The 21,670-nt window shown below is 55.8% G+C and overlaps 1 protein-coding gene across 1 annotated transcript; it reads left to right on the top strand.

Moving 5' to 3' along the window:
• Positions 1–12,393: 12,393 nt before the first annotated feature.
• On the top strand, positions 12,394–20,939 carry Lfng (LFNG O-fucosylpeptide 3-beta-N-acetylglucosaminyltransferase). The gene is made up of 8 exons (XM_087903335.1): positions 12,394–12,892; positions 16,963–17,011; positions 17,366–17,465; positions 17,560–17,713; positions 17,869–17,954; positions 18,276–18,441; positions 19,611–19,696; positions 19,816–20,939. Exons 1-8 carry the CDS (start codon positions 12,464–12,466, stop codon positions 19,880–19,882), a joined length of 1,137 nt encoding a protein of 378 aa, XP_087759461.1. The 5' UTR covers positions 12,394–12,463; the 3' UTR covers positions 19,883–20,939.
• The last annotated feature ends 731 nt before the right edge of the window (positions 20,940–21,670 follow it).

Genomic DNA, 21,670 nt, shown 5'->3' with positions numbered 1-21,670 from the left:
GACCAGGCTGACCTCAAACTCAGAGATCCACCTGCCTCTGCCTCCGGAGTGCTGGGATTAAATGCAATGCGTGCACGCCACCATTGTCCCGCAGGTAAGCAAATGTTTGTAAATCCAGCCACTGGCAGGTGGAGCTGAGCAGAAAGGAAAGCAGTTTCAAGTCCAGCCTGAGTTACAGAGTAAGTTCAGGGACACCCTGGGCGACTTAGTGAAATCCTGTCTCCAAATAAAAAGTAAAATGAAGTTTGGCATAGTGGCACATAGTGGGAGGCAGAGGCAAGCTGATCTCTGTGGGTTCAAGGCCAGCCTGGTCTACAGAGTGAGTTCCAACACAGTCAGGGATAAATAGTGAGATCCTGTTTATGTTTATTTGTTTTTTAAGTGGTCTGGAGAAACAATATTTTCAGTGGTAGAGCCCCTGCCTAGAATCCCCCAGTGAAGGGCTGGGGTGTGACTCAGTGGTAGAGCACCTGCCTAGAATCCCCCAGTGATAAACAGGCTGAAGTAGGCTCATTTGTGGAATTCAAGGCCCTAGCTTCCATTCTCAATATTGAAACGTCACTTGTACCAGTGTAGGTAACAAACCACATGATCTCCTATGTGTGTGTGATGAGGCACCAAGAAAGGGCAGCTGGGCTTCTGCACAAGGCCAACAAGTGGGTCTTCTACCCTCAGTGGGGGCAGGTAAGATGGCCTGGCTATCGAAGCAGGCATGGGTAGGAGGGTGGGTGGGGACACTGTCAAAGAGAGTAAGGAAAGCTGAAGACTCAAAATCACGGAGGTGGGCTGAGGTCATTGTCAGGGCTTCTGTACACCTGTGTAGGTTGCACACTGGCCAAAGTCACACATGGGATGTCCAGTCACTCTGCATGGAAACACCAAGAGGCCATTCCCTGCCCTCAAAGCAGTGGCCCTGACCCGCAGACAACGGGTGGGACAGACCTGGGGTCCATGTCCTTCCTGGTGAGTTTCTCCCACTCCTGGCTGTCCAAACAGCTTAGAGGATGCTGGGACCCAGTGTGAAGCTGAGTTCCAGGGGCAGGCAGGCCAGGCTCTGTCTGTCTGGGAGGCCTAGGTTCCCAGGCCATCACAATGGCCACACAACAGGGGTCCCCGGGGGAGGGAACCTAATCTTGGGCTGGCTATTGAAGACCTGAAAGCCATGGTCCCTACCCCAGCAGGCAGACGCGCCTGCCTGCCCCACCCGGGGACACCTGATCCATCATTGGACCTGCCTCAAAGGGGATACTGTCCCCCCAGGGTCTCCAGTCCTGAGGCATAGACAAGGAGGGAAACTGGGTCACGGGGATAGAGTAACAGCAGGGTTGTATTGGATGAGACAGGCGGGCGGGCGGGGTGGCCCATCCCATCGCAGACAAAGCACTGAGCATGGGGCAGTCTAGAAGAAGGGCTGAAGAGTGTGGGGGTGACAGAGCATTAGGAGGACTGAGGTGAGACCTGAGACTAGACACACACGCTAGGCCGGGCTGCAGACTGGACCGGGGAGTCAGGCCTATGCACACCACTTTCAGACCTGGTCCTTAGATGTACAGCAGTTCCTGGGTGTGACCTCAGGCAGTGCCTGTCTTTCTAGTCTCACTCTTCTCATCTGTGAAATGGAACTTTAGCCCTAAAGCCCCTGGAGACCTTGGGTATGCACAGGGAAGGATCGTATCCAGGGAACTACCTTTGTGTTTGGGCGGCTGTCACTATCTGGTCCCAGGCTGTGTGCAGGGCTGGAGGGGGATGGGTGAGCCCTGCAAACCCAGGCTTCCTGCAGGAGACAGAAACTGAGCAGCGAGATGGAGCTTTCCTGATAGAGTTGAAAGGTGGGGTGGGGAGATTCCAGAAGCCACCAAGAGTGGCCAAGTCCAGGGTTTTCAACAGCAAATGAAGTTGGGAGGTCATCAGGGTTCAGATCACGGTGGCCTCCCAAGGCAGGGGACAGACCAGAGCCCATGTCGAGGATCCGCGAGTTGGCCTTCCTTTTCATCAAAGCTCACCTACTCCAGCTCAGAAGAAGAAATGAGAGGAAACTGGCCATGGGGCTGGCCTGGAACTGTGGCCTAGGGAAAGGCTGGTCCAGAGAGATTGGGGGTTAGCACAGCCTTAGCTCTGACGAGAGACTCTTAGGCACCAAGACATTTGCCAGGGGCAGTTGGGAGACCGTTAGACGCCTGCTGAACCAGATTTCTCTGCCAGGTGAGGTGGCTGCCTAGAATGACCCCCAAGATCGCCCCAGCCCCCGAGAACATCTCCTTGTCTCTTGTCAGCTGCCACCTTTATCATACCAATTTGGTACCTTTCAAGTGTACCAGACAGGGACGACAACTCTCTGGGACCTCTGCTGGGCAGATAGTGTGTATGGTGGTGGGGGTAAACACTCATGCTGTGTGGCCCAGGTTGGCTCACTTCCCTCTAGGAGCCATTGTGGCTTCCTTGTTTATAAAATGGGGCTGGGGGAGGGAGTGCCTCTACCTTCCTGCTCCTCAGACCTTGGTCATGAGAACACCCCCCTCCCCATCCTCCACCCATGCTTGCAAAGCAGAAGAGCTACTTAGCCCTGAGATACGGGGTGTGTGTGTGTGTGTGTGTGTGTGTGTGTGTGTGTGTGTGTGTTTGGGGGGGAGGATTGGAAGCACCAGAGTTGGATGGCAGGGTCTGTGAGGAGGTCCCTGCACTAGGCAGGAGGGGGCCGGCCGGGAGCTGAACCTGGCAGGCATGAGGCCCAGTTCCGTCTGTGGCTGTGGCGTGTGTCAATACCAGCCTTCCTGTTTTGGAGATTAAACCTTAGCTGAGCAAACAGCTGCTCCAGGCTCCTCCCTCCACTGTGTCCTCAGCCTGCTCCACCTGGAAGCCCTGGGGGAGCCAGGGACAGGTGGGGGGGTGACTCTGCCACTTCTGCCCTCTGTCAGCCCTTGTTCAGACCCCCAAGCTGCCTGGATCCTGTCCCAGTGTCGCCAACCCATCAAGGCCACTACCTGCGGAAGCCCCCAGTGCGATCCTTCCGCTCTTGGCGGCCACATGTCCTGACTGCAGCTACATCCTCTGCCCTTGAGTGACCCCCTGCAAGAAGGCGGGAGAAAACAACTCCCGAGCCACACTGCTGGGCACATGCCCAGCTCATGAGGAACCCAGGCATGGCAAAAAAGTCATCCTGGAGCGCCCCTGAGCAGAGGCCTGCTACTTCTCAGCAGCTGCATTGTGGGTGAGATTCTTTGTGGGATGCCACGTCCTGTGTAACCTGGGCGGTTTAGCAGCACCCCAGCTTTTCCTCAGTGCTCAGCATTTGTATACACACACACACACACACACACACACACACACACACACACCCGGCGTGCTTGCACATTGGTACCATGCTGGGGAGAAAACCAAGGACTTTGTGAGCCATACACACTAGGGCTTCTAGGCAGGGGCTCTACCACTGAGCCACATCCCAGCCCCTCACTGGGGGATTCTAGGCAGGAGCTCTAAAACTGAGCCACACCCAAGCCTCTCACTGGGGGATTCCAGGCAGGTACTCTACCACTGATCCACACCCCAGCCCCTCACTGGGGGATTCTAGGCAGGGGCTCTACCACTGAACCACAGCCCAAACCCATTTCTGCCCAGTTGTGATAACCAAAGCTCGTTCTTGGCATTCATGTCAGATGTCCAGGACCAGAATCACCCCAATGAAGCCTACTGGGCCACAGACCCTGAAGATAGCAAAGGAACAAAGTGGTCCTGGTTACAGAGAGGGCAGAGCCTCAGAAGCCCAGTTTCCCTTCCATGCTGGCCTCAGTTGGCCTCTGCATTCCTAGAGCCTCCCGTCCCCTCTCCTGGTGAACCCCTGACCTACCTGGCAATGCTGACTTCTACAGACTTCTACAGTTCCCCCACCCCCTACAAGACTAAACTCTAACATTGCCTAAAGCCTCCTAAGTCAACAAGGAAAGAAAACAAAAGCTGGCCCAGGCAGTCCCCAGGTGCCTCCCAGTTCTCCTCCTCTTAAGGCTCCACTGACAGGCAGAGGCTTGGGTGGACCACTATGGGACTCACAATCATCTCTTTATTTATGCAGCCTGTGGCCCTTCCCTTGGGCTCGCTTACCTGCTGTGGCTCCCCACTGGCTGTCTGTCATGCAGCATCCTGAGCTTCAGGTTCAGGCTCAAGCTAGTTGTCTCTTCCATCGGGTACTATCCTTAGGCATGCCTAAGCACACAACCTCTCCACGTGACAGTATCCCTCCACCTGCCCGGAATGTCTAGTCCTCATGATGCATCAACAAAATGACCCCGTGGGTTAAGGTGCTTGCTGTCAAGCTCGAGTTTGATCCCTGGGACCAACATGATGGGAGTAAAGAACTGATTCCTGCAAGCTGTCCTCTTACCTCCACATACGTACTACACATGTCCACGCACATCACACATGTCCACGAATAAAGAGCTCTAATAAAACATACCTGTGGTGAGGCTACCCATCACTTGGGAAGGTGAGGCAAAAGGATCGCTTCAAGCTTTAGGCTAGCCTGGGGTGTACATCCGGAGACCCAATGTTAGTGAATAGGAGTTAAGGAGTTGGTCCCATGGGTAACATGCCTGCCTTACGGCATGAGAACTTGACCAGATCCCCCGGCCAGGCGTGATGGCGCACATCTCACCTGTAATCCTAAGGTGGGGAGGGTGTAGAGGCACGTGGGTGCCAGGGAGCTTGCTAACGGGCAAGTCTAGCTGAACTGAGAGGGTGTAGGTTTAGTGAGAGATCCTGCCTCAAAAAGTGAGGGAGTGAGCGACAGAAGATGACACCTGGTATAGATGGCTGTCCTGCACATATGAACTCACAGATGGGCACACATGTACACACATACACACACACACACACACACACACACACACCAATACATAAGTAAACTCAGTAAGTTCACACCTGCCAAGCAAAGTTGAGGATAGAGAAGATTAAGGGACTATGTTGGATGGTTGGGTGAAAGAGGAGAGGCTGGGTGGCCATCAAAGCAGACAGACAAATGAGTAGCCACTCTCAGAGCCCATCATTGACTCTCGGATGCTGTGATGGTAGCTTGTCTCTGGAGGTGTGGTTGGCATCCTAGTATGTAGCCCCCCCACCCCTTTCCACACCAGCCTGGCTTACCTCAGATGCCATAGGAAGCTGAACCTAGTGTTGAAAACCCGTCATCCCAGCTACTCCAGAAATGGAGGCAGGAGGATTGCCGGTTTGGAAAACTTAGTGAAATTCTGTCTCAAAACAAAATGAAAAGAGATCTGGGAATGTAGCTCAGTGGTAGAGTACCTGCGTAGAATCCCCCAGTGAAGGGCTGGGGTGTGACTCAGTGGCAGAGCACCTGCCTAGAATCCCCCAGTGAGGGGCTGGGGTGTGGATCAGTGGTAGAGCCCCTGCCCTGGGGTGTGACTCAGTGGTAGAGCACCTGCCTAGAATCCCCCAGTGAGGGGCTGGGGTGTGACTCAGTGGCAGAGCACCTGCCTAGAATCCTCCAGTGAGGGGTTGGGGTGTGACTCGGGGTAGAGCACCTGCCTGGAATCTCCCAGTGAGGGACTGGGGTGTGGCTCAGTGGTAGAGCACCTGCTTGGTATATTGAAGTCCTAAATTCAACCCCTAGTACTACTAAATAATATATAAATAAAATAAAATAATAAAGGGGAAGGAGCAACATCAGACAGCTTTACTGAGGAAGAGCTGATGGTCAGGGAGACAGACACTCCCGTCAGTTAGTAAGCAGCATCCCATTTGACCTCAGCTACCACCACCCAGCCCAGAGCCTCCTCCCTATGTTCCTGGGATCCTGTTCCACTGACTGGGCATGGGGTCACGACTAGCAGGCTCCAGTACCACCGGGCCCACCCCTGCCTGCCCATGGCAGCTGCACAAGCTGGCCATTCTTAAAGAAACAAAGGCTGGCTGGGCTGCGGTGGCTCTGGCGTCTCCCTCGAGGGTGTCTGGCCTCTGTGGGATGTCAGGAAGTAGATCTGGGTGGTGGTCAGACTCTGCCGCTGAAGATTGAAAATCACATTAAGCCAGCCAGCCCCTGTCCAGCTGCCCTCATGGGGTCATAGGGAGGTTCAACCACCAGCCCAGGCAGGGATGATCCAGCTCAAGGTTCTCCCCACGCTGTGGAGCCCAGGGCTCGCCTCCTTTTTCCTTTCAACCCCCATTTGTGGGAGACCCTTCGGAGCCTGTGTGGTAGCTGTGGGCCAGTTCAGAGCAGATGGCCCTGCCACACCTTCTTACTCCCGAGATGCATGCTTTGGAGGATAGAGGCAACTGAATGACGCCTCAGCCCACAGCATGTGTGTCTGTCTGCTCTCCCACCTGTCCGTCTGACACGTGTCCATTACTCATCCAGTCGATGTAAGGCTCTCCTCTAGGCACGGGCTGAGCCTTGGTGGTTTCTGCTCTCATGGAATTGACATCTGGCACCTTCACAGATATCCACGTTTCTCCCTGGTGTCTGTCCATCCATCCGCATCATTTACCTATCCTGTGGCCCATCCATCCATCCATCCATCCATCCATCCATCCATCCATCCATCCATCCATCTGTACATACATCCTCCCACCCACCCACCTGCTCCATCCCCAATCCTTCCATCCATACATTTATCCTCCTACCCATTCACCTACTCCATCCTTACTCCGTTCACCTACTCTTCCATCCACCACCCATTCACACATCCATCCCTCCTTCCGCCCATTCAGCCATCTCATTCCTCCACTCACAATCTGTCTGTCCATCCTCTACCCTCTGAGCGGCATGTTCACCGAGCCCTATTTTGGGCCAGACCTGGACAAGGAGTAAAATGTTACCCTGCCTTCAGGGAGAAGGATGGGTAAGCATGGTATTCTCGATCACATGTTAAATACCAAGATGAGGGGGTGTCAAGGCTTGGTAAAGGGGCACCATTTGGGACTTGTCAGGACACCCCAAGCCAGAGTGCACTCTGAGGTCTTGATTAAACACCCAGCCAAAGGAACCAGACTCTAAACCACATTGGGGTCCAGGAACAATTAAGCTTCTGGGCCCATTGAATTGTGCCTGCAAAGCACCAGGGCAGAAGGCGCCAGCCATGTCCCTATTACAGGGTAGCATGAAACCCTCAGCCTACAGTGATCTGGGAACTGACCCAGGACCACACAGAGTGCGGGCAGCGGTGAGGGGTGTTGGGCAGAGTAGGCAGATGGGTAGGTCTGGATGGGGGAGGGTCTCTCTTGCAGCTGGAGTCTGTCTGATCTGTTCTTGGGTAGTACCCACCCCGGTGTTCACCTCAGCTGATAGGAATCAGTCACCACGCGCTGTTCCTACCCTCGTCCCCCCCCCCCCCACTTGAGCTCCTGCCCTCTCCCTCTTCCCACTGGATCTGCTGTGCCGAGCTGCTAGCCAACCCATCCCTCCCTCCTCTGCCAGGAGAGACAGAACTTTCTGCCCTATTCCTCCCCCAGGGTCACCTTGCTCGAGTCCCGTCTCTGGTGTCTGTGTACCAGGTAAGGAGAATTCCAGCCCCATCGCACTGTGTCACCTTGCTATGGCTTTAGGAATCCTGCCCACCCACATGAGCATATGTAGGTGGCCAGTAAAGACCCGAGGTCTCGACCTCAAACACATCCATTTTGTTTTTGTTTGGTTTTGAGACAGGCTCTCTCATGGGCCTGCATCAAGTCAACAAGCAGGCAAGGAACACTAGGAAGCTGCTGGTCTCTGACTCCCCGGTGCTGTGATTGCACATGCACACCGGTCTGCCTGGCGTTTTTGTGGGTGCTGGGGATGGAACGCAGGTCCTTGTGCTTGCACAGTCTCCTCTGTCCCCTAGCTTTAGATTTCATGTAGCTCAGGCTGGCCTTGATTCTCCTGTCTCTGCCTTTCGAGTGCTGGGACTGCAGGTGTGCCCACCACTAGGGCCAGTCTCTCTGAGCTCTGCTGCCCTGCTAAGGAAGGCTGGTTTCTAGACTGCCAACTCCAAGCAGTGATTGGTGCTGGGACTGCCTCGGATGGCTTCCTGTAGAGTTAATGGGTCACTTATTGAGTCTCCATGGATCTTCCCAGGACCCTGCACGGGAGGGCAGCCTGCTGCAGGGGCCTCAAGACACCAGGAGGGGGGTGGTAGGCAGATGGTGGGTTCCAAACCAGTTCTAAGAGATTAGGAGGGTAAGGGAAGGACTTTGTGTGTCTGACTCCAACTGGAGACCCTCTGGCTCATCCTATAGAGCAACTATAGTCGCTGGGGACAGGGCTCTATTTCTCAGCATAGCAGTTTTGAGCAGACCTAAGTAGTCACTTGGGCATCTGTCAGCCAGGGACCGAGAGAGTGATTCAGGAAGCAAAAGCTATGCCTTGAGTCTGAGGGTCAGGCTGGCACTTTTACCTGCTCTGTCACCAAGAAGCCTCAGGACCCAACTATATCCCTGATGGCAGTAAATAAGGAAAAGTTAGTTTTGGTCACTTGAAATGAAAGCTGTGACTCAGGTGTCTCATTAGGGAACATCGAGGATTCAAAGAGAATCCTACATAGAGGACATGAAAGATTCAAATTCTGCTCAATGAATTTGAATTCATTGGGGGGAATCAGTGCGGGGCGGGGAGACTATGCAATGGGTTCAGAATAGAGGGGAGAAAGCTGACGCGGAAAGCAATGGGACCGTGGGGACAGGTATTCTGCAGTCAGAAAGACAACTGTGAATTTCTCAGTGTGCCTCCCACTTGATAGGAGAAAGAAGAGTTTGTCTGGAATGCAGGTGGTAATATCATGGTCAGAACCTGGAACCCAGATGCTCTCCCTTTGGGGTCTTCTGTGGCCCGCTAACCTGCTTTCCAGCTTCAGGGTCAGCAAAGTCCCAGGGCTGTAAGGAAAGGGAATGAGGTTGAAGTCCAAGAATTCACAGCTTCAAAGTAAATGTGGTCATTAAAAAAAAGAGAGAGATAAAAAGAATCGAGGGGTGGCTCAGTGGTAGAGCCCCTGCCTAGAATCCCCCAGTAAGGGGCTGGGGTTGTGACTCAGTGGTAGAGAATCTGTCTAGAATCCCCCAGTGAGGGACTGGGGGCATGGTTCAGTGGTAGATCTTTTGTCTAACAAGCATGGAGACCACCACCACCACTAACAACACCAGTAACAAAACAGGACAGTAATGTCATCCTGCGGTCACAGGTGGGAATACAGAGGTTAGGCAGAGCAAGGTCACAGGTCCTAGGCTAAAGCTGCTAGACAGCTCCCCTTGTGTGTTCTCTATGCTCCTGCCTGGACCTGGGTCCCAGTCCCTGGATCTTCTGTCCCAAGACTCCACCCTGGGTTTCTGAGGACCCGGCGGGGCTTCTTGAATGCCCTGGTCTCCCCTCTCCAGCCCCTCATTTCCTGGAATAAGTGCCCAGCTAAGCCCAGTAGGTCCCTGCAGGGAGCCTTAGGGTCTAGGGGAAGGGAGTGTGTCAGGCTAGAGCTGGGCAGAGGAAGCAGTAGGGAGGCTGGCCAGTCATGTCTCCCTCCGGTTTGTCAGACCTCGAGGAGTAACCACGGAATTCCATTCTCCTGACAGCAAAGACACTGAATCACTCTTGCCAGAGACTGCAGCCCCCACAAGAATGCCGTAAGGCTTTGACCCGCCATTCTCAGATCAGCAACCACAGCCAGAACAGGGCTCCTCACTCCCCTTCAGTCCAGCTTCATGCACATGGCTGACTGGATCTCCCCTGCTCCACAACAGCTGCACTACACTGCTCCAGCCCCTCTCTGAGCATCCGCTTGCTTGCTTGCTTGCTTTACAATGGGCACACTCCTCACTCTCCCTGGTGTGTCAAAGCCAGAATAGCTATGAAGAATGGGGAGCCTGGAGACTTGGTTCTTATGGCCTGTGGGAGTCCCAGGTCTGGGGTGGAGCCCCACAGGGACTGATGTCCAGCTAGTCCCTGATCAGGTGGGTGTGGAAGGCATGGTTAATACTTGTTTGTTCTCCTGCCCCTCACAAACCTGCCCGCTAAAGATCCTTGCCCTTGGTTTAAATTGAAGCCATGCAGAAAGTTGGCAGGGCGGGGTGACTAACAGACTTGAGCTTTTGTGAAATGAAGAAGGCTGGGGGGGCGGCTAGGAGTGCCACAAGACACAGACATGGGGACATCAGGAGAGTTCATAGTTGAATTCATAGATCATAACAGGGAGCCATGTGATAGTCTATTCTGAGGGAGAGAGAGAGAGACAAGGGGAATAGGGGAATAGACTGGAGACGGCTAAGTGGTCCAGGGGGAGGAACCTCATCCTAAAATATTTGAATGGCAGATAGACAAGGGTTGGTAGTGGGAAAGGATCGGCACCCCGGAGGCTAAAGCTGAGTTAATGTTTGGGGGGCGGGCAGTCCACCAGATACCAGGTAGGATCTTTTCCTTCTTGTCCTTGAGGGTCTTGGCTCTGCAGACGGGGGAGGGGTTTATAGCAGGAGGTGACGCCATGGGAGACTTGTCACTGGGGCACAGCCAGCACCATCTGCTTAGGCATCTGCCTACCAGAGGTGGTGTCTTCTAATTACCTGGGGGAGGGGGGGTCACAAAGAGGCCTGGGAACCACTATATCCCACTCCCTCCCACCACAGAGGGCTACTGTTATCCCACAGGGCCCTCGGAGCAAATGGACCACAGATCCACTCCTGGGGGTAGGGTGGGAGGGTGGTGGAGGAGCCCGGCTACACATCAATTCAATGTCATTTTATTTTTGAGATAGGGTCGCATGTAGCTCAGGCTGGACTCAGACTCATTACTAGCGGAGGAAGAGCTCGACCTCTGACCTCTTATGGGCATGGGTCACTCACTATACCCGTTTTTGTTTGGTGCTGGGATGAAACCAAGACTTCATGCATGCTAGGCAAGTGTCTACCAACTCTGCCGCCTGAGCTCCAACTCCATCCCTTTTTGTCCCTGATAGTCCCTATGTAAGTCAGGCTGCCTTTAAATGCTCAAGGGTCCTCCTGCTTGTTCCTTGGGTTGCCTGTCTTCGGAAAGTTAAAAAAAAATGTTTATTTATTTGCTTGTTTATTTTGAGGGCAGTTGTGTGTGTGTGTGTGTGTGTGTGTGTGTGTGTTGCTCAGACCAAATTGCACATGTGGAGATCAGAGGAGACAACAAACTGTTGATTCTTTCTGACCATGTAGATCCTGGGAAACAAAGTCAAATCAGCCGCTCGGGTAGCAGCTGCCTTTACCCACTGAGCCATCTGGCCAGCCCCTTCAGTAAGTTTTTTTTCAGAGGACCTGATGCAGCCTGGGATCCAGCCTTATGCTGACATTCTTAGAGAGGGGCATTAAGAGAGTGTGATATATAAATACCTAAAAATGTCACTCCAGTCTTAATTATAAGACTCGGGAATCGGCGACAGAAGGAACAGCGGTTTATCCGTGGTGGCAGGGTGGGCTCAGACTTCCTTTGGAGGGGCACGCGGAAACTGAAGCCAACCAGACCCAGGGGCAGCCAGGCGGAGAGCCGCCCCTAGCTGCGCTTCCGGAAGAAGCAGCGGGCTCGGACCCTAATCCCACTCCGGGGACCCTTGGCCACTTCCGGACCCGCTGCCTCTCACCCTACCATCAGGCGCGCATTCCTGCCGCCCCCGCTCGTGCTGGGAGCAGGCAAGGCCCCCGCCCGTGGGAAGGGGGCCGTGTGCCGGGGAGGCGGGGCTGGGAGGGCGCACAGCTGGGTCACATCTGGTCGGAGTGCGGAGGAACCAAATGGAACAGAAGGTAGCCTTTCATCCCGCGAGGGAAGAGGAGGCCAGAGTGTCTCCTCGCCACAGGGCGCCTGAGGTTTTTAGGGACCAACCCTCCCCATATTAGCAATTTGATGCCAGGACAGGCCTGCTGGGGCGGGGGTATGTAGAATTTGATTACAGGTACCTTCTTACTTGAACCTCAGGCCCACACCTAAGGCACAGGTGTCCGTAGGGGCAGCCCAGAACTAATCGCTCAAGGACACCCCGCAGGCCACCACTTTGGCTCTGTCAGCACGGTCTCCAGGGAAGGAAGCCTGCTCGGGGACAGGAAGTGCATAGCGAGAAGCTAAGGATGTCGCCCGCGGAGGAGCACGGGTCCTATCACCCAAGTCCCAGCTCCGGGGGTGTGGGGGGGGAGCATCCCTCACGTGCGGCAGTGGCGGGCGTTGGTCAGCCTGGATGTTGCCCAGAGTAGCTCAGGAGGGTGACACAGTGCGGGCTGGACGTGTTCCTGCGTAAAGGGGACTGGTGCCGTGGGTACCCCAGTTAGGTCGTTCCCAGTCCCCCCCACCCCGCCTATGTCCCACGTGGGAGTGAGAGATGGCCCTGGAGACTACGCCCCCAGGCTAGCAGCCAATAAGCGCGCGGGGGCGTGGCCGACAGGGGAGGTTTAAGAGTGCTTGGAACTAGCGGCGCGCAGCTGGACCGGGAGCCTCGGGCAGCCGGACCAGCTGGCACTGGAAGGGCGCAACGTGCGGCCGCCGGCCACTATGCTTCAGCGCTGCGGTCGGCGCCTGCTGCTGGCGCTGGCGGGCGCGCTGCTGGCTTGCCTCCTGGTGCTCACGGCCGACCCGCCCCCGACCCCAGTACCAGCTGAGCGTGGACGGCGCGCGCTGCGCAGTCTGGCCGGCTCCGCTGGGGCGGCTCCGGGTTCTGGGTCTAGGGCGGCCGCGGAGCCCGGATCCCTCGCCCGCGAGGTGCATAGCCTCTCCGAATACTTTAGTCTACTCACTCGCGCGCGCAGAGACGCGGATCCACCGCCCGGGGTTGCTTCCCGCTCGGCCGACAGCCACCCGCGTCCCCCGGCCGAGGTCCTGTCTCCCCGCGACGTCTTCATCGCGGTCAAGACCACCAGAAAGTTTCACCGCGCGCGTCTTGACCTGTTGTTCGAGACCTGGATCTCGCGCCACAAGGAGATGGTGAGACCCTGCGCGGCCTGGGCAGGAGGATGGAGTAGGGGTCACCCTCTGTCCATAGCCGCTCTGACTGCATCTATAGCTTTGGGTCTATCTGGGAAGCGATGGCACCAATCGGTCCCATCCATGTATGACTATTGGGGCCCACTTTACTTTACAGCCCTGGAAGTTTCCTCCCGTGTTGCCAGGGTCACCCCAGCCACATACTCTAGGTCTGGATGAGTAGCCTCCAGCTTGGGGTTGGCCTTGTGATGCTTCCCCTAAACTCTGGGGTGAATGGTCTTATTTGTTTCCAAACTTTTCCAAACAAATTGGCTCAGCTCCATCCTGGATCCTCTCCACTCTGAACTGATCTCCTTCTTCCTGGTTAGGGGGTACTTTCCTTGAAAGGGAGGGAAGGGAAGGACCCCGTGGACCCCAGATATACTGAAAGAAATAAGGCGCTGGTTCTCCAGGCTTGTGCCGAACAGTGTCTTTAGTAGCTGAGCTCCCCCCTCCTCCAGTTAGACATCAACTTCATACACATAATAAAAAGACACACCCCACTTTGAAAATCTCCCTGGAGGCTATGGCAGGACCGTTGGGGCGGGGAGAACAGAGTGCACTCTAAGTGTGTGTGTGTGGCGGGGGAAGCACTGGTATTTGGTGTGAAGATGAAGGTTCATTTTCCTTCCTGCTCCAGCCCCAGGGAGTCAGGGCCATCAAACTTGGCTAGGCTCTGTTTTAGGACAGAGAGGAGGTTAAGAGGACAGGCTCCTAGCTAGTCTTGGTCAGAGAGGGGCCCCTGAGAACCCCACGGCAGCATCCTGAGAATGAGGCGTCCCTTTCCCAGGGGCTCAGCAGGCCTTCGGGAGGGGGCAGCGGGGGCCATGGGTTTTGTTTGGCTGCGTTGCCGTTAGGATTCCCAGCGCTAGGCTGCTCTCACGCCGGCCCCTTGGGCAAGGCAACAAAGCCCCTTTCTCCAACCGAGAAAGGCGTCGGCCTCTTGTGTACAGCTATGCGCTCCATGGGAACCGTTGGCTGGCGTGCTGGCCACTCAGGTTGCCTGGCGATGAGGGGACCTCTGTGTCCTCCCCCCAACCCTGAATGACAGCCCTCGTGGGGCACGATCTCTGAGCCAAGGCACCCCCACCCCCTGCATTTAACCTTCCTGCTGTGTGGTATTGGATAGCATCTATCCCCCTCTGGGCCACTACTAGTTCTGAAAAACTCTCATTTTGGGATTCAGGTGCTTTCTCTGGCAGAAAGGACCCAGGAAAAACTCTCAGTTGGGCTATGTGATCTGGAAAAAAGCCTAGGGTCTCTGACCCTCAGCTTCTTACTCATTGAAAAGGGAAATGACTGTCTTTCCATTAAGTTATTATAAAGTGACTATGTAACTTTGGAGGCTTGTGATGATCCCTGAAGTCATTCAGAGTAAGGGTCCCCTCTACCCAGAAAAGACTGGATTGACCTCCATGGTCAGCTGATGTGCACATGGCAAACAAAATCTCCTTTTGGTGTGCTATGGACAAGGGTCAATGCAACCTGTAGCAAAGGGTGGCTCTTCTGTCTGGTCAGGGCAGCTGGAAGGTGAGAGGTGGCTGCATTAGATCACATTGGGAATGAATGGGAAGAAGGCTTCCTGGAGGAGAAGGAGGAGGAGGAGGAAGAGGAAGAAGATGAGGTTGTTCCATCTGAACCAGAGTCCTATGGCGCAGGACGGGCAATCTTGGCATCAAGCATGATTGTGGGGTTGTACAAAAGAGCCGGCAACCTTTGGAGAAGTGGAGAAGCTGGTCAGTGGGGGACAGGCAGGGCCGCCTGGCCTCTGGCCTGCTTGCTCCTCCCCCACCACTAAGGAGTGCGCCAGGCTGCAGGCTGCCACCGCCACAGCCACAATGGCTGGGGCAGAACTTGGCATCCTGTGTTTCTTTGAATCTCGGCTCCAGGAACAATGCTGCTTCCTGTGTGTCTCTCCCCCACCCCCTTGCCTGCCCTCACCAGTTGGGCTGCCCTCACTGCCCTGATGGTCCTCCTTCGGGGATGTTTTGGTGGGGGATGTTGGGAGATGTGGGTCCCTGGAAGGCGTTATTTCTTCCTGAGTATGGTCACAGACTGGTGCCCTCTGGTCTCTTTACTGCATACCAAGGAGGAGATGGAACCCACCTTCTAGGGATACTAGGAGGAATCCATCCCTAGAACTTGGCTCTCCATAGGCTGGCTGTGTTATACCCACTTAAGAGTGTTTCTGGGAGCTGAGTGATACCCACAGGTGCAGCCCCTGCCCCCTCCTCTCCTGATTTCCCTGTACTGGGGAGACAGCAGGGGGAGCACCCACATACCCCTCAGCTCTGCCTCAAAGACAGAGCGGGCCTCCTGCAAACTGCCCCCCCCCCACAACTGAACAAAGGTGACTTTAATCTCCGTAGCCTTGGGCTGGGTTTTTAGGACACCATGGAAGCGCGGGAGAACAGGCCTCTCTCTTGATCTCATTAAGAAAGCATTTTCCTTTTAATCCCGCAGCAGCGTCTGCACAGGCCGGCCCGCTGCACCTCCCACGGCATTCCTGGGCTGAGACGCTGGGGGGGGGGCGAGTCTGTGCGTGTGGGCTGCCCTGGGTGTCTGCAGAGCCCTGGAGGGAGAGGTGCATGCTTGCAGATGATATAGGTCTCACCTTTTGCTCTCCTTCCCGGGGCTCACTGGAGTGAGCATCCCCAGGCATTTGGGTCAGCCTGGGCAAAGAACTAGGGCCGCTCAGGGCATGGTGTGCCACCCCTTCGGGCCTGGGGTGGTTAGTTCCTTGTAACTGAGGTAAATGCTGACTTCCAGGCTTGCACACACCCGGGTTTCCTTGGGACCCTTTTGTGCGCAAAAGGAAAGTGAGGATTGGTGATTGGGTGGGTGGGTGGGGGGCGTTGGACTGCCGCCTCTGCTGAGCATCCCCCACCCGCCCCGGGGTTGCACTCTGCCATGCCAGGGTGCGGCAGGCGGCACGCGCTGGGCGGGCCGGCAGAGGAAGGAACATTCCTTCCCGTGTGCTGACGGGCCCAGGCGGGCGCCGGCAGCTCCTGGCCCCGCCCCGGCGCCCCCCCCCCCCTTTCCGCAAAGTAATCCTGGCAGGGGGCGGCCCTGTGCCCGGCCAGGTGGAGTCTTGGCTGTGGCCTTGGGCAAGGTCTTCAGTTGAGCAGGGAAGAGTTTTCTTCTTCTAAGTTGGGCTGGCTGCTCAGATGCCCTACTGCGGGCCTGGGAACACGAGTTCTTTTCTGCTACTACCACAGTGACCACCAGTGACTTCTCAGAACCTGGCTGACTGCTGTGGCCGGGGAACCTGCCCTATAGGGCACAGCAGGAGGTGCAGGCCAACGTACTGCATGGCCAATGGTCTTACCCATATCCCGCGGTTAGGACCTCTTGTCCAGCCGGCCCAGTTAACTAGGCCAGCTGTATGGAAATGACAGCCGGGCCATTCCTGCTTAACTCGGCAGAGTTAAGGCTGGCCCAGCCCAGGACAAAGCTGGCGGACAATGGCTGGTGATTCATCCTCCCTCCGGGGCCCTTTGTCTGCCAGGGCTTGGCAGCAGCCCAGCAGAGGCCTTTGTCCCCGACCCGAGTGAGAGAAGCTCAGCTTCCCAAAGCCGACCTCCTCCTCCTCCTCCTCCTATTCACCCCCCACCCCCTCCCACAGCTCGGAAAGCCTGCAGGCTGGGCGGGCAGGCAGGTTGTGTCAATAAGGGTGTGTGCCCCGCCAGGTGCACAAGTTGGCGGGAGGATTAGCTGCGGCCCGTTTACCTGGCGGGTGGGTGGGACGCCCCACCTGGCTCGTGCCTCCCCGCTGCCTGTGGCGACCTTGGGCCCAGCTGCCTTGAGGTTGGGGAATGAGTCCCCCTCCCCCCGGCAGCCCAGCTGCCACTCACCCTGGACACTTGAACACACATTTTCTATGTGCAGTGGAGAATTCAGGCAGTTGTGCGGGATCGGGAGGGGTGGGGGGGGGAGTTTAGACCTACAGCTGAGGGCACTCCAGGATGCCTTGAGTGTGGCTCTGGTGGGGGACTTGGAGCTGCAAACTCAGGCCCTGTCTCTTCTTCCAGACATTCATCTTCACCGATGGGGAGGACGAAGCTCTGACCAAGCTCACAGGTGTGGACCTGATTCTAAGCAGCGTCTTCCCCTGAGGCACCCTGGGGTTCAGAGGTCACCAGTCACTGGGCTAAGAGGCCAGTTTACTCTGCTGGTTTGCTTCATGCCCCGCCCCACCACTCCCAGGGCCCCCAATTCTTATGCAGAGGAGCCCCTTTCAATCCTCTGGGGACCTTTTGAGTCCTGCAAGCAGCAACAGGTGGCCAGTACTGGGGGGGGGAAGCTGGTTGAATGAATGGGCAGGGGCGGCTACCCTGGGGAGGGGGTGGACTGGGGGTAAAGTCTGAGGCAGTTGGAAAAGAGCCTACGGCTTGTGCTCCCCGGGGCCTGCTAACAACCCTCCCCGGTCCACAGGCAACGTGGTCCTCACCAACTGCTCTGCCGCCCATAGCCGCCAGGCTCTGTCCTGCAAGATGGCTGTGGAGTACGACCATTTCATCGAGTCGGGGAAGAAGTGAGTTCCTCCCTTTTCCACTGGGTCCCATCCGTACCCCTTCCCTGGCAGCCTGGCAGTCCAGTCCTCTGACTCCGTCCTGCCTTGTGCTCAGGTGGTTCTGCCACGTGGACGATGACAACTACGTGAACCTCAGGGCACTGCTACGGCTGCTGGCCAGCTATCCCCATACTCAGGACGTGTATATTGGCAAACCCAGTTTGGACCGGCCCATCCAGGCCACAGAGCGGATCAGTGAGCACAAAGTGGTGAGTGTCTCCCATCATCCTCCCTGCCGCACAAGCTCCCCCCATGCCCCCCGTCCCCCCCCCCCCCCGCCCCAGGAGTTAGGGGGAGGGGTTGAGCCACCTCTGCCACCTGGTGGAACCCAGGAGTCTCATGACAGCCATCTCGCTTCCCCCAGCGACCTGTCCACTTTTGGTTCGCCACCGGAGGAGCTGGCTTTTGTATCAGCCGAGGGCTAGCCCTAAAGATGGCCCCATGGGCCAGGTGAGTGCCCCCTGCACATGTAAGACCATCCACACAGCAGGGTGTTCCTTTGTGGTCCTGGGCGCCCCACTGCAGGGCCTGGCTTGTTGGGCCTTCCTCTCCCAGCTGCCCACTCCTCTGTTAGGTATCCAGATGCAGCTGTGTTTACAGCCACTCCCCCTACCTCTACCCTGGCTAGAGCACCCTTGGGTGAAACCCTTTGGCGTGGAAGAATTATGGTTCATAGAGGGAGGGCCCCGTTTGGCAAGGTCTTGTCTACCCTCTCCCCAGCTACTGGCTTCAGCCTCCTCTTACTGTCCCCTGGGCCCTTCCCTCTTGCAGTGGGGGACACTTCATGAGCACAGCTGAGCGCATCCGGCTCCCCGACGACTGCACCATTGGCTATATTGTGGAAGCACTACTGGGAGTGCCCCTTATTCGGAGCGGCCTCTTCCACTCCCACCTGGAGAATCTGCAGCAGGTGCCCACCACTGAGCTCCATGAGCAGGTGTGCATGCATCCCGAAGGCCTGGGTGGCCAAGGAGTGAACTCAACAGGGCCAGAAGAGACAGTCTTCCTCCCTTCCTTCCATCTTTCCTCCCTCCCTCTCCCCCTCCCTCCCTCCCTTCCTGTCTTCCTTCCTTCCTTCCTCCCTCCCTCCCTCCCTTCCTTCCTTTCTCCCTTCCTTCCTTCATCCCTTCCTGTCTTCCTTCCATCCTCCCTTCCTTCCTTCCTTCCTTCCTTCCTTCCTTCCTTCCATTCTCCTTCCCTCCCTCCCTCCCTTCCTTCCTCCCTCCCTCCCTCCCATCTTCCCTCCCTCCCTTCCTTCCTTCCTTCCTTGTTGAGATGGGGTTTCACTATGTAGCCAAAGCTAGCCTTGAACCGGTGATCCTCTTGCTTCAGCTTCCTATATGCTAAGATTGACTTGTGTGCTACCACATCTGGCTCAGTGTCATTTACGGATGTGTGTGTGTGTGTGTGTGTGTGTGTAAAATGTTTTTTTTTTTATTTGCTGATTTACTCAGGGATGGGTCTCATGTATTTCAGGCTAGCCCTTGAAGTTGAGGTGTAGTTGAGGATGACGACCTTGAATTCCCGATTCTCTTGCCTCTGCCTCCCTGGGCTGGGATTATGGGTGTTGGGGAAAGAACCAGGGCTTTGGCATGCTAGATGAGCACTTTCCCCATTGAGGTACATCCACAGAACACAGGTGTCAGAGACACCCTGTTTTCAGGAGTCACAATCTGTCCCGAGCTGCTGGCTCAGAGCTGGGGCTGTCGCTCAGTGGTAGAGCTCTTACCTGCATGTATGAGCCCTTGAGTTTAATCTTCAGTTCCTCAAAAAATACTGAAGTAGACTCCCCCCCTTTTTTTGTTTTTTTCTGAGACAGGGTTTCTCTGTAGCTTTGGAGCCTGTCCTGGAACTTGCTCTATGGATCAGGCTGGCCTTGAACTAACAGAGATCCGCCTGTGATATAGACTCTTTTAAATCACTGATCCTGCTCTTTGAAGGGACACACCTGCTCTGTCTTGTTAATAGTTGAAGGTCCTCCCCGTGGACTTCATCCCCAGGTGGGCAGAGGCAGGTGTCCTTGGCCCAAGGATGAGTTTGTCGAGGGAATAGCCAGCCAGGCGGGACTACCACCCCTCCAGCATCGCTCCCTTGCTCCCAATGCAGGTGACCCTGAGCTATGGCATGTTTGAAAACAAGCGGAACGCAGTGCACATCAAGGGACCCTTCTCGGTGGAGGCTGACCCATCCAGGTAAGGGCTTGCAGCAGTCACCAAATACCCCCTGGAACCTCATCGGTGCTGTTGGGACTTCCAGAGGGTGCATGGCACCCCCACCCCACACAGACCAGTCTTCTGCTCTCTCCCTACAGGTTCCGCTCTGTCCACTGCCACCTGTACCCGGATACACCCTGGTGTCCCCGCACCGCCATTTTCTAGCAGCTGTGGCTGAGACCCTGTCCCTGGGCGCCCCTGGTATCCAAAGGGCCCAGGGACCCCTGTTTGTGTCCTGACCTTGGTGTACGAGGCTCTTCAGGGCTGCGTGTATGTGTGTGTGTGTCTATATTCGTGTGTTTGTGTGGTGTGCCCATCCATGTTGCAGACTGCTGGGCAGTCGTGTTCTTCAGGGAGTGGCCTGTCTGTCCCTAACCTATCTTTTCTACGTTCTGAGATCCACTCCAAGGGCAGTTCTGTGGGATCTGTGTTTGGATCTCTGCAGTGGAGGGAGAGGCCTCAGGGCTCCCCTCAGGGGTACATGGGTGCTGTCTTATGGCACAGTCTCTTAAGCTGGAGTGCCAGCACCTACCTGGAACCTTCCCTGTCAGCTGAGCCATGCCCAGTGCTAGGGAAGCTGGTTTGGGTAGTAAAAGGCCTGAGGCCCTCTTTCTGGCTTAGGCACTGCCAGTGACCATTCAGGTGACCAGTGCTTCCCTTCCAGCCCTCCAGGGTGGGGTGAAGTCTTCAGCCCCGCCCCCTGAGGGCCTATCTTTGTCTCCCACACTAGGGAGTTCAGAGCTGTGAATTTTATCTCCTCTCCAAAGTAGAGAGAAAGTCGCCCATAGTGGGCGTGCCTGTAAATATTGTGGCAGTATTTTTTTACTGTGCTGTTTCTAGAGATGGGAGGGGTGGGTGTGAAGGGAGGGGGGGTTGTTTCCTGGGTGGGCTGGAGAGGGTCTTATTTTATCTTTTCTGTGGATCAGAAAAAAAAAAGCAGAAGCCAAACAGGCTTGGTCTTTGGAAAGCTGGACCGTGAATGCCTTAGTACTGTATTTATGCCTTCCAGTATCTGGAACCCTGGTCTCCCCCGCCATCCTCCCCAGCACCCCAAGGCTCACCCCACCCCACCCCACCCCACCCCATGGGCTGCGTTCTATGTTCTTTTTGCAAAGACCTTAGCTAGGCAAGCTAATGATGATAAGGGAAAAGCTCTCAGGGAATTGATGTGTTGTTGCCATGGTGACGTCCTTCCGCTGAATAAAGGTGCTCTTTGCAGCAACCCCAGGGGCCTTAGTCTTGCTTGGGAGTTGGGTCTAAGCCACCCATCCGTCAAGGTCACTCCAGGGGACACTCAGATGAGGGCAGGGGAAGCTGGCTCATGCCATGGAGAAGGTGGTTGATAGGCATCCTACAAGCCGACTATTGGGGAGGGAAGCTTGGTGTTAAAAATCAGTGAGAGTGACCAGCTCCTTGTAGATTTGTCACTGGTGGGTGGCCACCATGCTGGGAGGAGGGGGGTTGGGCAGAACTGATGGAGGTAGTTGCTTGTTCAGGTCTGTTAAGGTCCTCCTGGTACTGTTGTTAACATCACTTGCACTAGCTAGAAGTGCAGCTCTTCCTACTGGAGGGACAGTGGCTACGGTGGGCTGGTCAGAGACCCATTTTGCAGACAGGGAAACTAAGACTCAAAGCAGGCTAATTCAGTATGCCCTAAGTCAGGCAGTCAGGCTGACAGTCCCTAGATCTTGGTGACCCATTAACCTTGCCAACACTGCCTCGCCTCTCATCTGTCATAAGTTTGGAGAGGTCCTCTGAGGATGGGCAGTGTCCAGGCTGGGCGCAAGTGGAGCTGGTGAGGACGCCTGTTTTTCTGAGGTTCTCCAGGGAGCTTCCTCAAATCCAGCCACGAAGGGTGGGGAGGGAGGGTGGCTGAGCACGGGGATTCCCCACCCTACCCCCTTCCTGTGGTCTCCTTGCTTCCTCTTCTTTACAGTGTAGCTCCTTGAGGCT

The sequence above is a fragment of the Myodes glareolus genome, chromosome 2, assembly GCF_982192425.1.
Source record: "Myodes glareolus chromosome 2, mMyoGla1.1, whole genome shotgun sequence".
NCBI classification, from domain to species: domain Eukaryota; kingdom Metazoa; phylum Chordata; class Mammalia; order Rodentia; family Cricetidae; genus Myodes; species Myodes glareolus.
This window is presented reverse-complemented; position numbering and strand designations above follow the sequence as displayed.

Excerpts from the sequence above, each read along its gene's own strand:
- Lfng (XM_087903335.1), top strand. The coding sequence starts at position 12,464 with ATGCTTCAGCGCTGCGGTCGGCGCCTGCTGCTGGCGCTGGCGGGCGCG. Across the intron at positions 17,012-17,365 it reads AGCTCTGACCAAGCTCACAG|GCAACGTGGTCCTCACCAAC; the intron begins GTGTGGACCTGA and ends CCCGGTCCACAG. Across the intron at positions 17,466-17,559 it reads TTCATCGAGTCGGGGAAGAA|GTGGTTCTGCCACGTGGACG; the intron begins GTGAGTTCCTCC and ends CCTTGTGCTCAG.